This window comes from Seriola dumerili, unplaced genomic scaffold (assembly GCF_002260705.1).
Source record: "Seriola dumerili isolate Sdu_G_001 unplaced genomic scaffold, Sdu_1.0 BDQW01000091.1, whole genome shotgun sequence".
Taxonomy (NCBI): Eukaryota; Metazoa; Chordata; class Actinopteri; order Carangiformes; family Carangidae; genus Seriola; species Seriola dumerili.
The window spans coordinates 4,985,262-5,006,802 of NW_019174346.1; the positions used below are offsets into that span (position 1 = coordinate 4,985,262).

At 42.4% G+C, this 21,541-nt stretch overlaps 1 protein-coding gene across 1 annotated transcript; it reads right to left on the minus strand.

The window, feature by feature from the left end:
* Nucleotides 1-10,705: 10,705 nt before the first annotated feature.
* wnt11 (Wnt family member 11) lies at nt 10,706-19,623 on the minus strand. Its single transcript, XM_022745971.1, has 6 exons — nt 19,422-19,623; nt 17,441-17,632; nt 15,385-15,629; nt 13,991-14,268; nt 13,501-13,793; nt 10,706-11,519 (listed from the first exon to the last, which is right to left on the minus strand). The coding sequence occupies exons 2-6, from the start codon at nt 17,521-17,523 to the stop codon at nt 11,345-11,347; spliced, it is 1,074 nt and encodes a 357-aa protein (XP_022601692.1). The 5' UTR covers nt 17,524-17,632; nt 19,422-19,623; the 3' UTR covers nt 10,706-11,344.
* Nucleotides 19,624-21,541: the final 1,918 nt, after the last annotated feature.

Sequence of the window (21,541 nt, forward strand, 5' to 3'; positions counted from 1 at the left end):
TGGCACTTCCAAACCAAAGCCAGATGACTGCTGGGACACCCCTGGCTCTATGTCCACCTGTCACAGCCAGTGATTGTTGAGCGGCAGTAATTGTACCACGCTGGCATGAAAGCCCACAGGAAATCCCTCCAACAAAACACCCGCCAGGCTGGAATGTTGGCATCGCGCTGGTACTCGAATCTCTCGGCCCGGGGCTGCACCGGCTGAGCTCGAGGGCCATGTGACGCAGCAAGGAATGCTGGAGGCCAACACTGGAGGGGGGAGGAGAGGAGATGGAGGGTCGGTGGTTGGAGGACAGTGGTGGGGAACCGCCGAGGTTAGCGGAGGATTTGGGGAGGGGATTTGGGGCCAGCAGCCGAGGCTGTAGTGCTAATCCCCAGTTGGCAGGCTCAGGAGAAGTGTGAGGGCCTCTGTGCTGAGGAGGCCGTCCATCACTGTGAAGTGCTCTGGGTCCTTTCTGTCAAACACACTTAAGGAGTAAGGGGTGTTCTGCCTTGACACTGGGTAGAGGTACCCAACCTGATGGAGAGGTTTGGATGAATCTATTTTCATGTCAGATTAACAACTGAAAATTGCAACTGAAAAGAAAATTCCCATAAAAAGGGATTTTCTTTTATTGCAAACTAATGAAGTAATTGCACTTCTGGGATGTTGCTTTTCTGTGACACTTTCCATAGTTAAGTGTTTTTGTTCTGCAGCCCTGTCCTAAAGGAAGTCATTTAATGCATCTTTTTACTCATGAAAATAAAATAATTGATGTATATTCATGTGAATCTTTTCAAGTACAGCACTGTGCAAAAGTTTGAGGCACTTAAGATTCTTATTCATCATGCAATCATCAGGGGAGGGGTCTGATCAATCCCAAATTTATTCTGCAGCATGACAACAAACCCAAACAGCCATGAATTGTGGTGCACTGTGGAACGAAGATTGTGATGGAAATTCTTCAGGGAACATGTTCGTGTAGGAATGCATGTTAGCCAACCTCCCAGTCAATAATCTGGTTCCACTGCAGAGAAGAGAGCGAAAGAGACGGAGATAAGGAAGAATGGAAAACGAGGAAACAATCTGTCATACTGTCATCTTGATTTGCCTGAGTTCAACGGTCTGATTGGAGGAGGAAGGACGAACTGTAATAATAAATGCAACATATGACTGGACTCTACACCATTTATTACAAGCTGGACAGCCACACACACACACACACACACACACACACACACACACACACACACACCCCTACTAAGAGACCTGAGACAGCACTGATCAGATATCTCTGAACCAGTCCACACGGCAGACTGTTGTCGTGTTGTCGTTATTTGTTCGTGAGGCTTTGCTTTAATCATTTACTTGGCATATGATAAACATTTAATGCAGCTCCACGTTAAATGGCTGAACAACAGCAGCAAGAAAAGAAAGCAAGAAAGGACTAAACACTACAATTGATTTTTACAGTGATACAAAGCTGTGATTATATAATAAAACTAATTTATATCTAAGGTCACATCGTACTGATAAATAGTGAAGTGTATACCTGTAGGTTTATAATCAGGTACAACGTCCAGTATATTTCGCACCAAACTTATTAAAACTCGGCTCTAGAATTAGCTGCAGCTGAGTTCTTTAGTTGGTTATCAGGCAAGCTTGGGTCACTCACACACACTCTTGAATGCACACACATACGCATGAACCCGACAAATAAGACCTGTCAGTCTATAGCTGCGGCCCCTCCACAAAGTCACACAAGGCCCCGAAAGGACAAATGTTTGTTTCCCCCCCGAGCAGAATTAATGAGGGCATCAGTTCCTGCCACCTCCACTCTGCTGCACCGACAGACTGCGCCCAGCTCCCGCTCGGCCTGGGCTTGAAAGTGAGAAGTAAATATTAGGACTTGACTATTTAGAAAGAGTTGGAAATGTGCAGCCCACGGCAGGGCCATGAGAGGGGCAGCAGGAGAAATGAGGAGTGAGTGGGTCCACTGGCAGAACATCTGAAATCTGCTCCTCAGCAGGATGTGACAGAGATGTGCGCTAATTGCTTTAACCCTTCGCACCTACTTGCTCCTTGTAATGGCCCTCTGGTTATCCCTCTTCAAATACAGATTAATCTGGCCTCACTTGCACTCATATGACATTTGTTTCAGTGCAATAAGAATGTAATTGGGAAACTCTGAGAACAGAACAGTGACGAGGTTTGGTGAGCAGCCAGCTCACGTTCAGTTGGTCTTAAATTAATCTGCAGCTTCACTCTTTTGTTTTTTTTTATTACATCTGTTTCGTCCTGAGACAGACTCAAACAGTTGCAGAGCATCTTACCGTAGTGTGTGAAGGCGAGCTCTTGTCTCTGCTAATAAGAATATATCACGCACAGATGCCGTGTGTAGTCCTGGATACTTGTATCCAGATAACATGTGTCAGTGGTGGGCTACAGGATGGCTTTAATATACGTCTCAAACTCCTGCAACTACGTCTGCCCTTCCCAGTCAATACACCAGAAAAAACACCACGTCGACAATTCTTGATTACTAGTTTAAATGATAAACTGGCATCCATGTTGTCTTTCACCTAGAAATCTTGTTGGACTTTCAACTTGTAAAAATAAAGACTGCTGATCCATCTACTCATCCATTACTGATTGATGATCTGGGATTAAGTTACACTCTTGATGATTATTCACACAGTGTGTCTAATTTGGGCAGGAAATCTTTTTATGCTTTCATGCTGTCTTAACAATCTTTTGTGTCCACAACTAACTCAAAATGAGATTTGTGTGTGAGATACTGCATCTTGATTGTGTTCTCACTTGTATTTTAGTTGTTGTGAATCTTTTTGCACAGGTTTTAAAGAAAAGCCTTTCCAGGAGTTTTTATTGATACATGATTGTTCGACCACACACTGATCACCCGTGTGTGGGAGGAGGGCAGTTAGATGAAACAAGTTAGTAAGCAGGGTGTATCTGGAGGTGGAGGAGGTGAGACTGAGTGTAGCCACAGTGACTGCTCCCCTCTTGGCTAAACCAGCATGTAGCTTTTACAGCCCAGCCGAGGGTTGAGTCCATTCCAGCTCTAATATAGGCCAGTAAATCAGGCTGGCGTCAGGCTGCAGGTATAATGGACCTGTGGCCTGTGGCTGAGGTCTCTGGGTCAGACACAGAACGGGACGGGCTTCTGCACCAACATCGTTCCTCAGAGCTCCACCTTCAAAAACTTGACAAAGCCAAAGAACTTAAATGTAGATTGTGTAGTCACTCTCCTCCTGTGAAAAAAAATGCACAGAAACTTTTAGAAATATAACATCTAAATAAAAACTTTTTTTGTTGTTGTTTTTTTGTAATGTAAAATTTTTGTTACATCTTTGTTTTTATTTTCTTAGCTTTGGGCATCATTTCGTTGGCCATGATAAAACTTACAACCTGTCTTATCATCCTGTCATCCATACTGTCCTGTTGTTGGCTTTGGATTTCATTGTAGCATCTAGGGTTGTCAAAAAATCGATACTCAGATACTAATCGATACAACAAATCAGTAGCAGATTAGATACTCATTTGCAACAGTATCGACACCAACAGTGCTGTCTTCGCCTCCTCCAGTTGACACACAACTTCATACAGCACCAGTGCAGACAGACAGGCACACAGCCCCTCCCCTCACTAGCAGCTGAACACGTGAACGCTAGTTGACGTTCACAACACTGAGCTGGTGTCAACAGCATAAAACTAAATTAACAAGTGCTGCTGCTGAAGGGCCTTCGCAACCTGTTTTAGCTGAAATTGATTTATTGATTGACCGATAGCTACATTAGCCGTCTGCTATCATTAAGCTAGTGGCTATGGCTAATAATAAAAAGACTAACGTTAATGTGGGAGCAAGGCAGCAAACGTTATCAGTCCTGCCCATCTGTAACATTGACAGACAGTTTATTTGACAGAATAACGCAATTATTTGTGTCTTAAAAGTGTTATGTTTATTATTAAGCCCCAGATTGAAGCTGAGAAAAGTCGACCAGCAACTACACAGAAACAGCGGCGGCCTCCCTTACCAAAACTATTTTATAAAATATGATGCACGCAAAATATGGTGCCAGGTCACCAGAAGCACAGAAAATAAACAGGGCTGTAGCTGAATACATTTGCATGTCATATATATATATATATATATATTTTGCACTACCTCAGACAACCAAAAATAGTGTTGTCATTGATGTTATTGTTTGTATTGTTCTAACCTTTATTTAAAAAAAGGTTAGGGTCATTTTTTCTCCCCGTGGTATCGAAAATGGTATCGAGTATCATGTATTTTCCTGGGTATCGGTATCAAGTTTGAAATTCTAGTATTGTGACAATCCTAGCAGCATCTCTGTTTTCAACAATGTTATCGTAACCGATTTAGAAAGAACTGGTCGAGTGTACTTTCCTTTTGTATGTTGTAACAAACTGACAAAATTAAGTAAATACAAATAGATTTTAAGTAAACTTAACAATTAGATATGAAGTATAAATACCATGAAACTTTAAATAATCGAGGAAACTGAAAAGAGAAGTTTATTTAACTAAGATGAACGTATCATATTTTAGTGGAAAACTAATTACAAAAACTGAAATTATTATTTAATGTAAATACAGTGATGTAATCCTTTCTTTCTGAAGTATCACAGGGTCTAAATAGTGTTTCACAGTGAGAAGAATTGAAATATTGGGTGGGAAACAATTGATGTTTGAAATTTTCTGACAAGAAAACAGAAGCCGCTGAGATCAGCCAAGATATGTCTTTATTGATTTGGCTTTTCAAAGTTGGTGAAGCTCTAAATATTTCAGCACCTGCTTCACTTTCAGTAGCAGGTTATTGATAATTGATGGGAGCACATAGTTTCCAGTTGGGTATTCTTTATTTGAAAAAAATGTTTTCACTCTTTTCCCACTGGGCGTGTCACTAATCAGACAATGCACAAATCAAATCAGTGCCGCAAACAGTGCTAGTCACACATAATGACTTTGCTGGCCACCCGTCCCACTCACTTTTTTGCCAAATCAATGGTATTACCTCATTCAGGCTGAGAAATATGGAAGCAATTAAAGAGAGAGAAAGGGGGGGTGATCTGGCTACCACTCAAAATTACCCTTATGTTACAAATATAGGAGAGATTGAAACAAATATGCATGTGTATAAAGTCGATTCCCTCCTCACTTCTATTGCTTTTTCTCACTATAAAAAATGGTTCTTTTAAATGAGAGCTCAAGTTGAAAGATTTGCAAGGGCAAAAGACTGATTTACTGTGATGCGCTTGAGTTGCAGCAAGAGAAGAAATGTCTGAATTTTATGCCTCAGCCATTCATTTGAACAACTTGAGAGAACAGCGGCATTTAACCAGATCATGGGGGATTTGAGCCGTGCACTGAGCTCATATGGTCGGTCTGTGTGTATGTTCCAGCCACTCAGCAGCCGTGGCTGTCGAAGGAAGTGGAGGAGCAGTTTTAGCACCAAGGCCTGGACTTGTGTTCAGCCTGAGATCTCTGGGTTCACAGTGATCAGCAGCCTCCTGAACTAAAAACTTCACATTCAACCTTTGGGCCACAGTCACAGTGACAGTGGTTTATTTGTCAGAGCTAAACAGGACTCACATCTGTTTTCAGTATATCAAAATATATGACAAAGGCCTCTTCGAACAGTATCTACTTATGCATTCATTTTTTTAAACCAGACACTGAAACAAAGGAATGCTCAAGCTTTCAAATGGAGATCCACAAATCAATACAGAGACTCTTAGTTTGTTCCAAATGTCTCCAAATTTTTGTCTTATTTAACAAGGAATCAAGGAAATCTGTTCCTCAGTTCATAGAAATGTTGAAACTAGAATAAATGAATTAACCATGAACATCTGTGACACATAAGACGATATTGTAAATCTGGCAAATGCATCGAAAAACAAATGAAAAACTTAAACAACTTCACTGTTTCCTTTGCATCAGTCAACGGAGGGAAATAATACTAGTAATATTAAGTCTTGCGTAACATCAAGACTTTGTTCTCACGTTTTCCTCAGTATCCTGCCATTTTTTTCATATTTGCCATTAAACAGATTCCTTTGATGTGTTTGCGTGACATCAGTCAGCTTGGCAGCACATGGCAGCTGACTGTTAGATTAGGATATTACCAGGGAAAAGTGCTTCACGCAGGGTGATGAAATGCAAAGGCAATAGGCCTGACGCCTTAACTGATCTGTGGCCAGTGTGGGGGGGTGGGCCGTTCCATTTATCAGATCATCACAGCTGATCTTAATGCGTCTGGCTAGGTGAATAATTTTCATCACTGGCCCTCTCACTCTGGCCTTAAACAGAGGGAGGTTTCATGTCAGCAATGGCTAAAATAGTTTCCACCACCCTCTTCACAGGACAAACACACAATAGGCAAAAAGCCTGTAAAACTGTGACTGAAGTTGTCTTCACATTTGTGACCTGATTTCTTTCTTGAATTATATGATGAAGTTTACATAGTTTAACTCAGCCAGACACTGGGCAAACATGGCGTGGTTTCACTAATCTTCATGTGAATAAAGCTGTGCCGCTTCTCTCTTTAACCCCTCTCAGTAATGTTAGTTAGCTATTTTTTTCTCTGGGTTTGTTGACTCCTCGACTGAGGGCGCAGCCTGCTCTGTCGGCCCCTCAGCCAGATTTACTGTGATTACACGGACCAGTGTTTACTTTTCCCAGAGTGCTTAGCTCGCTGTGTCTTTGATTCATATTAATTCAGTCTCACTCTTTTTTCTCCCCCGGGCTCTTTTCATCTGTCCCGCCTTTGGTAACTTATGCTGATGGTCTACCATCCAGATAGGCACCCATTCACTGTATGTTAACATTATGAAAGTATAAATTTATTTTTTTGCTGTGTTTTAAATTAGTTTTTATCCCAAACTGTGTGGCATCTCATTTAGCTCCTGCTCTTATGGAGGGTGTACAACTCAAAACTGAAAATTATTAGATTCAGTTTCACAGACGTGTCAAACATCACAGTGAAAATGTAACACAGATGTTTAATTGTAAATCAGTCAAATTGAGGAATCATTCAAAATCATGCTGTTAGAGTTCAGCTTTAAAACGTGAGTTGGCTTAATGTGCCTATATATGGCCAAGTCAATGTGCCGACACTATCCTGCTTTGTGTGCTGTGTTGAATTATAGGCGTACTGCAGTTACCTTGTGAGACCAGTAACAGTCATTGTATGAGACTCATCGTGACTCAGAACAGAAAAATACAAATCTGCAGTGTAGCTGAGCTCCTGTTTGAAATGTCCGACTATAATAAAAACTAAAATCTTAAGCAAAAAGAAGGATTACAAAATATTGCTCTCACATGTTGACGCACGTTTCATGTTTATTATATTGTTTTTTTGTAATGAATAAAAAAAGCTTAGAGTAGATAAAAGAGATTTGTTGAATCCTTGTCATTAACACCATCTGTTCCAGTTCTGTTCAGTCATTATCAACCTACAAATTACACGTCTAAATATTCACAAAACAAAAGAAGAGTCAGTCACATGGAACTGACCCGCAGAAACAACGAATAGAAAATGAAATGAAAGAAAAAAAAAACGTAAATAGCATAAAACACATACAAGACATCGGCATAAAATTGAAGGATGACACATGATAAAAACACTTAAAAGCTAATATTATTTCCATTGTGTCATCTCAGGTATTTATTTGGCCAAATTAGTTTCTGACTAAACACCATAAACTCTCAGTGGTGTCACTGTCGGCTCCTCAGCTGGTCTGTCTTTATCTGGAGAGGTGCATGCTTTGCATGATCTGTTATCTCCCCTCAGCAACATGCCTGAGGACACACACAACACACACACACAGACACACACACGCACACAAACACACCAAAACAAAAAATGGCCTTTAACAGCACATACTGTTGGGTGCCTATTTAAAGGCTGGAGGGTGGGGTGAGGGTGAGGGTGGGGGTGGGGTCCGTAAAAGTCCATTTACAGTACGGGTCAGTACATCTGAAAGCCTTTACCACTGCAGCCAAATTCTTTGTCTCCCTCATTCACAGCTAGTTATCTAGACTGTGGGCTGCACAAAGGCAATTGGCATTAGATTGTTGGGGCTGACATTAACCCCTCGATATTTTCACTGCTCTCCATTAAAGTCCTCTTTTCCTTCTCTATTACCAGGCAATTCCCACAGAGTGAGGGGTCACACCGACCATGGAGAGATACTTAGATAGGCTCTGACAAAGACTGAGAGAAAAAAAGAAACATAAACTCTAGTGGCGATTAGTTCCGTTTTTATTGTTGTCTTTACTTTTGTTTGGTCTTGGTTTTGGACACAATGGTCCCTAACAGCCCGGATGAGGGCGGCTCTAAAGCTGCTTTTTACCTGATCCTGTCCAAAATGGCAACCCATTCATGTCCCATTTACTCTCACAGTCACTCTTCCGCTCCAGGGCAACTTTGTGTTGACAGATAGAAAAATGGAAGGTGTGGAGGAAATTTATGTTAACAACAGGTTCATATTGTTGGCACATTAATTCCTTACATGACTGTGTCCAAGAGAGATATTTCAGAAGGGTCAGACAGAGGTCACCCGAATAGCCGCACGGCTTAATGATAACAGTGGTTGCTCAGAAGGGTCAGCTGGCCAGGTTCAGCATTTCCAGACTAAACAGGTCAAACTATCTAATCTTCAGAAGCGTGATGAAATTACTCTAATGTCATGCTTAGGTTTTAGTCGTGATCATTTCAAGTGGTTCTCGGGTGTGACAAAGAATTTGTCTACCTGATTTAAACGTTTACATAAGGACAGTTTTGTAACTGCAGTGAATTCCTGGACCTGACTGATGATGGAAATAGAGGTAATTTTGTGAGACATATAAAGGGTCTTAGCACAGAGCTTCAGAGGGTCAAGAGTTCAGCTGATTCCCTCTTTGTCAGTGATGTGCTTTACACATTCCAGAGAGTATTTGGTATGTTTGAAAATACATGTTAAAAAAAAAAAAAAAAACAGAACTTATGAACTTTTTTGCAGCACATACCAAATGCGCTAAGAGGAACATCCATACAGCTTTGCATGACACTCCCACACATACTCAGACACACCGGTATGACTTTTCCTCAAAGGTAGTTTTTCATGCAGAGCCACCTGCACTGCTTCGAGGACAGTACACGAGTCCTCAGTCAACAGATGAGGCTTCACGTTTCTGCAGCAGTGAACTCAGTGACAGACAGCAGTGGGTGGACTCACATACACACACATATGGACACCCTGTTCTCCCAAACTGCCAGGCTGAGGAATGCCAGTGACTGAAGAGTCCTTGAGGCTGTCGATGGACTGGGCTGCGTGCAGACGGAGCGGACCCCCACTCACCTGCAGGCAGCAGATAGTCCCTGTCTCCAAACCAAGACCAGTACACTGAGTCCATCCTCATTGCCTGTTTCTGACTTTAAACCGCTACAATACAACAGCATGAACTGATCAAGGATTACGTTCCTCCCCTCAGTCATACTGTTGATATCCACCGTGGTTCGTGCTCTGTTAGAACATTAAAGAGTCTGTATATCCAGCCTCTTGGCACATTTCTCCTCATTACCTGAAATGGTATCAACTCTTCTCAACCTATGTTTGTATCCAAAAATGAAATAATATGAAAAGGACATCTGTGAAATGAGTCCAGCGAGATAAAACGGCCACTAAAATCTAAATGACTGGTGGTAACTTTCCCCCCGGCCTTGTTTTTCCAGTCTGTGGGATTGTTTTGGCAGTTTCTGTGTGCGTCCACAGGCTCGGGTCAAGAAGTGTTACAGCTCCAGTGAGTGTGCAGCTTGGTGCTGCGATGCATCATGTGAGCTCACAGCATGGGCCCTACGTCCTCCACAGCTATTTCTGTCAGTGTAAAATCATGAGAACCACTTTAGCCAACACAAGGCTGGTCAGAGGGTAATATCTCGGCTCGACACAGCGCCAAGTCTGTTCCCTCTGACAGGCCCACAGTCTGGCTTTATGTTCTAAATAAATTAGATTTCTGTCTTTTTTTAAATTTGATGTTTGTCCATTGGAGGTCTGACTCTCAGACAGATGAATGTTTGAGTGTTAAAGCTGGGGTAGGAGTGACAGAAAACCCTTTGCAATGGCCTTTGTGAGGAGGTGGAATGTCCAAACAAACACTTTCCCAGGGTTTGGAGAACTCAGAGAACGATCCCAACAGACTGTCAGGTTGAACCCTGCAACTCATTATTGAGTGTGCCGAGGTGATTTGCAGTCACACTGTGCTATAAGTTGTGGTAAACTGTTATTTTATAACACTTGGATTTGCAGCAATTTGCACTAAATGTTGCTTAGTTAGAAAATAATTACGGATTTGTCTTTGCCAAAATTCTGTAAAATGAGCCACACAATATGTCATTAGAGGTGCAGTTACAGGAAAAGGACAAAAACATGCAGTATCCATGTAAAGATCATGGTGAAGATCATTTAATTATTTTATAAATACTTCTTTCTTTATTTCAGTATACAAAATAACAGTATGTACATCCACACAAAAGTGGTTTACAAAATCCATGAGTTCAGCTCATATGCTCTAAAAAATAGAATATATTTTGAACTGCCTGCATGTCAGACATAAAGATGATAATGCACCATTTCACAAAGTTCTCAATTGTCCTCTCTCAATCCACAGGGATGCAGGCGTGTCATGATCCACACAGGACACATGGTGAGTCCAAAACATCAACCACAAAAATTTTCCATGATTGAAAAAGTACTTGAAGTTCCCTTTGTGTTTCCTTTTCCTCTATTGTCCATTTCTGCAGAGGAAAAAAGTTTTAATAGTACCTAAAAAAAAGTACCACGTGGTTCCACCAGAACCCCTCGAATCCCGTGGAATAAAGTCAAACACAAGTCTCTGTCTAGTGAGGGAAAAAGACAATCCCTCTCCTCCAGCATAAAATCCAATATTATTTCTTTTTAATAGAGATATAATAAAATAGACTTTCAATATCCCTGGTGCGGGAATTTATAATCATTAACAAGAAAAAGAAAATACCCAGGAGGACGGCGGCCTTCACGTAAACCGACTGACACTGTCGCCACACTCTCCACATCCAGGTTTGTGAAGCGAAAAAGGTTAGAAGCCCAACTGGCAGTTTGGAGATTCAATACAAAAAATGATACTGACACAAGAATAGACCACTTCTCCTTGAGATACACATGCTAAAGCTTAAGACAAGATTAAGCCTTCTTGGTACTGTAGTGCTTTGGTTAATCTGTAGCCTCGGGTGGCTGAGTACATGTAGAGGACCGCAGGTGTGGGTGGCGGCGGCGGCAACAGCGGCGGCGGCGGCATGGACTCATTTGCAGACGTATTTCTCCACGATCCGCTCACACTTCTTGCAGGTTACGTAGCAGCACCAGTGGTACTTGCAGTGGCAGCGCTCCACCAGCTTCTCCGTGTACGGGTTGTAGCCACGGCCGCAGCACATCAGGTCACAGCTGTCACTGCCAAGCGAGGTTTTGTTGCACTGCCTGAAAGTAGCATAGACAAAAACAATATATTAGATTAGATATGGAGGCTAACATATTTCCAGTTTGGTTTCCTGCCTAAGACAGTTAGGTTTACAGCGTCATCCTAAAACATTTTGTACAATCTCACAGCCTTTAAAGACCCACAATAGTCCTTTAAAACTGCTTGACCGACCAGTGTGCCTTAACCTTTTGTGAACTCCCCTCTTCCAAACATTTTTTTCTTTCATTTGCTTTGTGTTTCGTCGTCTTTGGGCAGTGGATGCTTTGGAGTCTCTCATTTCAGAAGCCCGAGGCATCTTGAATGAACAGAGAATAGCCCTGCCGTAAATCACAGTGAATACACAGCGCTGCCCTCCCTCTCTTTAGCTGGCCCTCCTCACATAATTGCATTGTTTTATGATGGCAGAGTGTTAATGACCAGTGTGGTGAGAGAGACGCTGAGCTGATGGCTGCTGTGGGAGTGACGGAGGGAGGACGGGGGACAAGAGTCACTGAGAGTGTAAGACAGGTTTATTATATGGCTGAGAGCTGGGAAATAGATAGAAACCCCCACCCCCCCCACCCACACACACACACACACACACACACACACAGTTATGGTTTGTCAGGAGGAAGATCTTGTTAGATCACTGCTGTAAATTGAGCAAGAAGACAGACCTGTACATCTGATTGTTTAAGGAGTGCAACAATAATGTAATTTTGACTAAAGCACAGACTTCAATAGTGTTCCTCTTCCCAGGGCCATGACACATTTTTTTTTTAAGTGATCACACTGTCTCCATTAGGAGCTGCTGCTAAAATCCAATCTCCCTGTCCCACATTTTCCACTTAGTCAGCAGTAGAATACAATAAAGGTACCCACACACATGCACTCACAGTTACTCATACAAAAACATCAGCATCACACATTCATGTAATGACGCCAGCAAAGCGTGTGTCTCATTATTTGGCAAAACATGCTAAAGCTGCAGACTGTGTGTGGCTGCTGTGTTATCAGGCTGTAAGGGACAGCACTGGGCACAGTGAGTGTCCTTGACATGAACCATGTGTTCTGGTTATCTGTAGAGTGGCATAAGGCTGAGGGACACATGATACATTCAGTCATATGATGCATGACATTTACAACATGCAACAACATCACGTGCCAATTAGTGGACCTTGGCGGTTTACACAACCATGAGTGCAGGCTGGTAATGTTGAAGAATGCTGAGGTGTGTGTGGACGCACAAAACTTTTCGAAATTTAAATGAGATGAAGTTTTTAAATTAACAGAGAAACTTCAGCGCTCCCTCCTGTCACCCTCAAACCTAATGCCTGAGATACAACCTGTCCTTCTCTGCAACGTGTTTATGGGAAATGGGTAGATTGAATAAAGATAGTGCTGCATATGTGTTGCATATTTCTCTGATACTGGTAACCCCAGATCTCACCATGAGTCAGACCCTCAGATAATGGTTTGCCTTGCTGCCCACTAACTTCTCACAGACCACAAACCAGCAGCACTAAACACTGCCCCAACTAAAACACTGGAGCTGAACAGTGGAGGTACGTAAACCTTTATCTTTGGGGGGCCATTAGCTATTTCCCCATTTGTGTGGCCCTCTCCAATCGATATCAGCTCTGGCACACTCAGTCCCAAGAATAACTGCATTAGTCAATGTTTCAGATAGCAGGACAAGGACTCTAGTCACATTGGTCTTTTCTCTGACACATGCTCAGACAAGCCACAGACAGAGCACTCTCAAGGGCCACAGGCTCTTATCAGCCAGTCTGCAAACTCAACGGTGCCACCACACAGGACGCCACTTCACTAGAGTCAACATCCTGGATGAGCACACATCCAGGAATGGTCATTTCCTTTTTGTCAACCGTGTGGGTCTGTCACTGATGCTACTCCAAACAGCAGAGAGCTATCATTACCACTAAATATCCCCTTTCATGCACACTCACAAGGTCAAACACAATGAGGTGACAGCCTCACCTGTCCTGTGTGCCAACGGAGCCCTGTTTGTCATTCTTGGTACAGAAGTCCGGGGAGCTCTGCAGGTAGACCAGCTCGTTCTCCCTCACCGGCCTGATGTCAATGTCTTTAGGTACCAGCTGCTTGCGCGTCCCCATGGGCCGGTGAACCACTTTGGTGGCTGACAGGTACTTGGTCTTGAGGTCCATGGCGATCTCCCTCAGGTCTTGCAGGCCTCTCCAGCAGGTTCTTATGGAGCAGGAGCCGGACACCCCATGGCATTTACATTTCATCACCAGCGCGTCTCTCAGTGCCTTGACATGAGGCAAGAGGACAGGGAGGTTAGAAAGAGCTCACTATATATGGGATTGACATTCATACAAATAATATACTGTACAAGGCAGGTATACAGAACCGACACAAATACAATTGGAATTTAAACTGCAATGTCCGGTTTAGAACAACAATTAGAAACAACATATTTGCATTTTTCCCACTCCATATTGCTTACCTGTCTCCCGACCTCACTGTTGTGTAGGTGCATCAGTTTGTTGGCGTGGGAGCCTGCACGCTTCATCTTCATGGGAGCATCAGAGAACTTGGAGCCCATCATCAAACCGTAGTGCAAGTTGTCAGCGCAGCCCCCCCAGCGATAGCCAGGCTCTGGGATCTCCGCTGGGATGGGACCGCATGAGCACAGACGCAAATCTCCAGAAGTGCACGCCCGTGCTATGGTGTGGCTGATGGTTGCAGCGGAGAGGGCGTACACGAACGCAGCCTCCCTCGTTCCTGTCGAAAGAGAAATCCAAATTATATTTGCTTGTTTTGTCCAGAAGAAAATCCTCAATAAACAATTTAGAAACTGGAACCAGCAAATCTTTGCTTTAAAAATGACTTTAATGATTAATTGATCATTTAAATAGTTGTTAATTAATCAGTGAATCATTTCAGCTCTAGATAGTGTTTGGAGCTCTAATCAACTTCCTTGCTGTTCATGAGTTCTATTTCCCAGTTTCCTTCTAAGCTTTTCATCTGTCTCAATGAAAAGAGAAACTGACTGCCTGCACAAAACGTATCTATCAAACACAGCCCATCACCGCCCATTCTGTAATGCAGAGTGAGCACTGATGTAATTGGTGGTGATGTGTGTACACGGAAAGCACATATGTGGAAGGTCGGGGAGCAATTGGAAGTAAGGGAAGAAATCATGTATGACCGTGGGCTGGTTAGATCAAAGCCATCCCTGAACAGAGATGAGCCATTTCCTGTTCAGTGCAGACTGTTCATTTGGCAAAGGGGCAGCTATGTCTTTTCTGGGGGGCTCTGCATAGCTCCCCCACCCACAACCCCGCAACTGCCTCTGACTGATTCAAGGTCCCTCTGGCAACAGAGGCAGCTAAGGCAGTCAGCAACGCAAGCAGGCGTGCAGTCAGATAATGCTGCAGCGTTCAGAAATAACAAGCCAATTATTAAATCATCAGAATGTACACAGGCTGTGAAAGAGGCTATTCTCAAATAACAGCTTCAGTACAAATCCCTGCTGAAGAGTCCTCAGGAATAAATCATGGAATAATTTGGCTGGCAGCAAAAAAAAAAAAAGTGGAAAGATGAGGCTACACGTCATCTTAAAGCCAGAAATCAGTTTTGAAAAGGACATGATTCTGTATCAAAGTTCAGTCATGTTGTGGTGTCTGAGCTCAGACACCATCAAAGGACTGAAGATCCTCTCACCAGTTCCTGACAACTGAACTGCAATCCATGCAGGACTTAATGACCCTGGTTTTGGGAATTCATTGTATGTCAAGCGTGACTGTAAACATTAGACTCTTGTGGGTAAAAAACTTGGAGCAGCTCTATGGAAACAACAGAGTCCGCACTGTCAATCCAAACTGTTTATGACCATACCTCGGTCGAGGTCTGGACGATACTTGGGGGCATCGGAAGGGATATCAATGGAGGAACAGTTCCAACGCATATCAGCAAAGGTCTTCTGACATGTTTTCTTGACTTCGCGGGCAGCTTGGATAATGGTTTGCATCAGCTCCAGGTTGCTGCGGCACAGCTGAGCTTGGGAGGACACCATGCCAGGCAGCAGCTTACAGTGGTGAGTCTGGTTGATGTGTAAAGATGCAGGAGCGTGTGACAGTGCTCTGCAGCAGGGGAGAGATAAACAAGAACATGGGGTATTAGTCAGTATAAATTAAAGAGCACATTTTCTCTTAGTTGCAGTGGTTATGGCAACAATGGCGATAATTGCTTAATCACATGTAATTTGTTTTATGAGTAGTGGAATTATCATGTTTATAAGAATAACAAAGCATGCTGTGAGTTTTTTTTTATTTACAGTCGCGTGTTAGCCATTTGAGTTTCTTGTGTACACGTACTTCAAGCCTGTGAGACACATCAACTTTGGATAAACACTTGAAAAACTGAAACAGATAATGCTTCAGGCAGGGAAATATTTTGGCATGCATCACAGAAAAGAACCATCTTATCACAGTGAAAATCCCAAGGGAAACTCAGCTGTGGATTCATAAAGTATAAGTGACATGTTCTTGGCACACAGCTTTTCTTTTGTTAAAGCAAAGAAGAGGCCTCGAGATACGCCAGAAAATATAAAAACCCCACTAAATTCTGGTCCACAGTCAGACGAAGAACCACATAGATCCCTCACCATTTGTATTTTCCACCACAGGAAGCACCGTCCTCTGTGGCCTCAGTTTGACATGAATCATCCGTTTACAGACTATAAAAGGGCGCACACATTTGATTTAAACAATTTAAACTTACTATGGATTAACTTAATAGAGAAACCGCAGGCGGAGCAGGTTAGCTCTGATCTCTGCTTTTTGTGCTTTGCACTTTGCTGAGAGTTCGTGAGAACCAGGCAGCGCCGCCTGCACCTTGGCCTGTTTTGCATTAGGGGCCGAGGGGCCGCCACTCTGTGCCCAACGATAAGCTGTGACTCTGCTGGTCTTGTGGTAACCCGCCACTCACAGGTGTTTACAACTGCATCTGTTTTGCATTTCACCGCTGTGCATTATCAAGACTGTAGGACTTCGCGCTTAGATTTAGCACATGCCATCCCAGCACTCGTGGCACATCTGCTGAAGTCCTCCCGCTGAGAGTATTACCACCTCTCAGTCTGATAAGACGCCAGGGATATTTCTGGTAAAGCCAAACCTGAAAGTTATGTTTTGACAGTGATCAGATATAAGGCGCGGGCATAAATACTCAGATAAAGAAATAAACAAAGGAACACGCAAATTGTGAAGAAAAACCTCCAACACCAAACAAAACTCTCCAAAACATTCAGTTAAAACATAACAAATTCAAAAAATAGCAACTTGGGAATTTCATGTACTTTCCAAAATTATTGTGAAAACTATTGTTTACTTTTACTGCGCCTTAAAAACAGTGCGGTGTTGAGTGAAGGTAGTCAACATTTGTGTCAGCTTCCCTCTTCACTATTTTTACACTCATGTGAGGCCTGACGAGACAGTGACATCACTGCTGCTGTCTGCGGCGCCATGACGCCTCGTCATCTCATTTTCTCTTCTTATCGTTTTATTATTATGCAGCAGGGGGTACATGCAGTCTGAGATCCTGGACCTGAAACATGCCGTCTCCTTTTACTGAAGCTGCATTAAAGTTAATAAAGCAAAGAGGTTTCCTTTCATAACCTGAAGAACTGCCAGCTAATCTACCTTCTTCTTCATCAGATACACATGTACACAACACACAGCCCTCCCCTTGATCAGGAGCAACCTGAGGAATGTTGGGGCCCATTTCAAATCTGCCATGGGCCCGCAACGCCATAAAACACTGAGACACGAAGCAAAGAGCCACACAAAATCATGCATCTTCATGACATCTGTTGTGACATTGTTTGAATGTAAAGCCGTGTAAAGATGGCGACTCGCCTAAAGAAAGAAATGGCGGCTCTCCTGTGAATACTTACAGCCATTTGATGCCAGAGCAGACCTGAGACAGCAGCAGAGCTGTGAGCACGCCAAGAGGAAGGACATGAGAGCTGCTCCTCATGGTTGGACAGTGGCTCCAGTTCACACAAGACACAAATACAAAGGGCGGTTTGGCTTCTTGGCTCAGACTCAAAGGTCAGCGCTCATGTCACGGCCTCCTCTTCTGAACCCTGTAATAAATATAATAAAAAATATCAGTGACTTTGCAGTGCCACGGCGGGCCAGTTGCACATTTTCAGTATTTTTCCTTGATGCGTTGATGTAAGAACCACTGGTTTATATCATTTAAAAAACAGGCCAAATCTGATGACTGAAAATCTGATAAAGGAATATCATTTTATTCACGGTCAACGATCTCAGGTCATTTGCTCGCACTAAATCATGAATAACCACACAACAGAAAATAAACTGAAATGAGCATAATCATTGATATACTTTCTAGGTTTTTCACTGACACTGTAAAACGATTCATGATGATACAAAAAAAACGTTCAGCTTCCTTCTACATGCAAATACAGAAGAAACAAGACAAGTCATTGCAATGAAACCTTCAAGACAAAGAAACCTCTCTAATTCTCATAGAGGGATGCAGTTTATCTGTGTTACATGCTCAGTGACAGTAGACACAACGCTGACTTCCCTTCAAGAGTTTTAAGTGACTTTATGTTGTTTCATAATCTGCTGAGGTTATTTTTAAATATACAGAATCATAAAATATGGTGGCTGACTGTTTTTCTGTTGTAGTTGCTTTCACATTGCTGGTGAGATTTACATGGATGAACTCTGGACACATTCAGGGCCCGTTTCCCATGATTTAGTGCGATCAAGCTGCTTGGTTTATTTGCACAGATATTTTAGTCTCTGTAACTCAGTGTCACCTCTGCTCCACTTGGAAAAATGTAAAGAATGAGAGTGACAGCAGCACAGATCAGCAGTAATCTGCAGCCGGTGGCCAGGTCAGCGCATCACAGGCATTATCTGATAGCGCTTTGAGCTGATGATAAGCAATCTCTTTGAAGAGAGCTTAAACCGAGGCGTTAAAGCTGCAGGTAGTTGATAATGGGCCTTTTTAAAGCAGCGGAGTTCCGGTCCTTGTCGCTGATTGGCCGAGACGCGCTCGAAACTGTGTGAAATCACTTGTATTAATTATTTAAATTAGCTGACTGAAACTCCCCACTGCACCATTGTGTATTACAACCACTTTTCTAGCTCCAGAAGTCTGACCTTTGGGCTACAATAATAAAATAACCAGCCTGCCATACACTATCGATTAAAACTCAAGTATTTCCTGAGCAATTTGCGGATTTGTTTTCCGCTCTGCGTCAGATCTGTTTGGATTCACTGTTTCAATGTACTTTTAGGCAAAGTGGTCTGAATGGCAGCTCCGGTTTCCCCCGAGAAGATAAAGGCTGATAGACTCACACACCATCCGATGTGTGTCTGTCATCAGCCACAGATAAACTGGGTAGGGCACACCTAGTGGATTATTAATCATTAATCATGTATAATTAGTGGAGATTAACTAACAAGGTCGCACAAGGATAGCCTATAAATGTTTTTTTTATAGAAACCTTATGACAATTGGATTTTCTAGTCTGTCTGTGAAGACAAAAGTCTCCATGAGGAGAGGCTGAAAAGTCACTTTAAAGCGGGTTGCACCCAAACTCACTTCTTCTAGACTACGTGAAATTAAAAAAAGATAACTAGCCTATAAAATCTGTGTAAAATAAACTGGAATAAATGGAGTTAACCATTATTTCTCCTTTCTAAAACTAATCTTGGTTACAGTTCTTTCCATACTTTTTTTCCCCCCAGCAGATAACGCCTCTGTAGAAAAACAGAGCAGTCAACTTCATATTCACTGAATACTCCCTCACTTTAAACGTACCCAGTAAAATACCCACTACACTCTCTCACTGCAGCCTAACTTTTCCTCCAGCCAAACGCGTTTAACCTCACCTTTGCCGCGGCGCTCACTTCTCTCCGTTGAATAAAGCGACGCAGGGAAAATAATAATAAAAGCGGTCGGAATATCCTTCCACAGAGTCTGAGTCGGTGTCAGCCTGAAGCGCGAGTAAAATCCAGCACGGGGTGGTAGAGTAGCTCCGGACAGGTAGGCATGGTGTGTATCAGAGCCAGTGTGAGTGTGTGTATGTGTGTGTGTGTGTGTGACAGAGAGAGAGAGAGAGAGAGTGTGTGTGAGAGACAGAGAGGTCTGAGCAGAGGAGAGTGAATGAGCCTGAGTGGGGGCAGACTCAGCTCTAAAGTACCCCTGCCCCGCTTTGATCTCACTGCTGATGTCAGACCTGCATTAACATAAGAAAGCGCGCTGCAGCGGGGCCAGAGCGCAGCTACTGAGAAACACTGCGCAGCGTCGTTGGGCTGATCCTCCACTCCAAGTTCTCTGGAATAGTCCCATAATATTCCCACAGGGCGCTGAAGTGAGTTATTGTGCGTCTGTGATGATGAATAGTCGATACAGTGACCTTATTTTAAAGGCATTTATAGTTTCTCTGGTATCTTTATCATAGTCCCATAAAATTCCTTTAAAGATTCCTCAAGTTCCCAGAGGACACGTTGTGGCGCCCGTTTCATGCTTAATGGTAACTTATAGTTTCATGTCACCAATTATTCTATAAAAGTTATATAGCTATAAAATATTAAATAAATTAAGCTGGTGCAAATATATAATCGCCTACCCGGTAAATGTTTTTGTAAAATATGTTTTTTATACGTTAATATGTTAGAATATTTCCTATAATTACAATTAAATCACACAGTTATCTGTAGTTTTGTTTCCTTCTTGGCAAATCGTTACACTGTCCGTGTGAAACGATGAAATCACATTTCAGTTTTAACACCACGACAACAATAATGATAAAAGTCCACACATTCATGTATTATAAGTTATCTTATATTTTACTCTTAAGATATAAAAAGTTAAACAGACACAAACTGAATCCAACGATCCACTTGAATGGTAAACGTGCATTCAATGTTCTGAACAGTGAAATTAAACACACGCACTGCTGATTTCATATATAGCCTATATGTTCTTATGGAAAATATGAAATAATTGAATCAGTCTATTGCACTTAATGAAAAACTCCACGTCCCATGATTTTGATTAAAATCCATTTAGAAACAGTGTTATACATTCAGATGTTATTGCATGATTTTTTTTAACCTTTGTGCAACACAAAGAAAACTGGCACCAAATTTCAATAAGGATTCAGCTGTGGTCTCTCATTTGTGAGCAAATCACTTTCAATATTTGTAAAAGTAATGTCTAAGGGAAATGTCACAGTCACAGACACACCCTTTCTATCATTACCTGCAGTGAAATATAATGTGCTGTTTTTGTGTTTTGATAAAATTTAAAATAGGAAACAGGAAAAACTTCCAATTTGAAAGTTAAATGATGTTCTTTATTCACTATGACACAAAAAACGTGTTTTATTTATTAATGTGGATGCTATACAACAGTTAGAACATATGTATTGTAATACAATGTGACATGACATTGTGTTATTCCAGGTACACACATGCACACACATGAACGCTATCCAACACATGTTCTAAAAAAAAGAAATTCAAGTAAAACCTCCCTAAAGTTACAGAGAGTTTTCCTGTACTGGCAGATTTCCTTAAATATTAAACCACATTGTAAGTGATATGTTTCCGAGCCAGCTGTGGGAATGTAATGTATAGTTTCCCTGAGAATCTGCTGCACCTCCAGCGCTCAGACAAAGGCAATAGTGAACTGTTGTCCAGACCTTGACCTTGCTGGTATAGCTAACATGGCTGGCCTCGTGCGCTGCTGGGCGCTCCACTGGGACCAGGAGATCAGGTGTTGTCATGCTGTCTCTGGACCAGACACATTTACAGACCACAACAAGCCCCCCCCATCTAGGAACACCTGGATCCTGTGTCCAAATCTGTTTGCCAAACGGTCCACTGCCATGTTTTATACACAGTATGATAGCCCCATATGTGTGTACCTCATTTACAGTGGGGTTGTGATCCTGGTTCCAGAGAGACTCCATGTGTTTTACATGGCAGTCAACTGTGAATGGGCA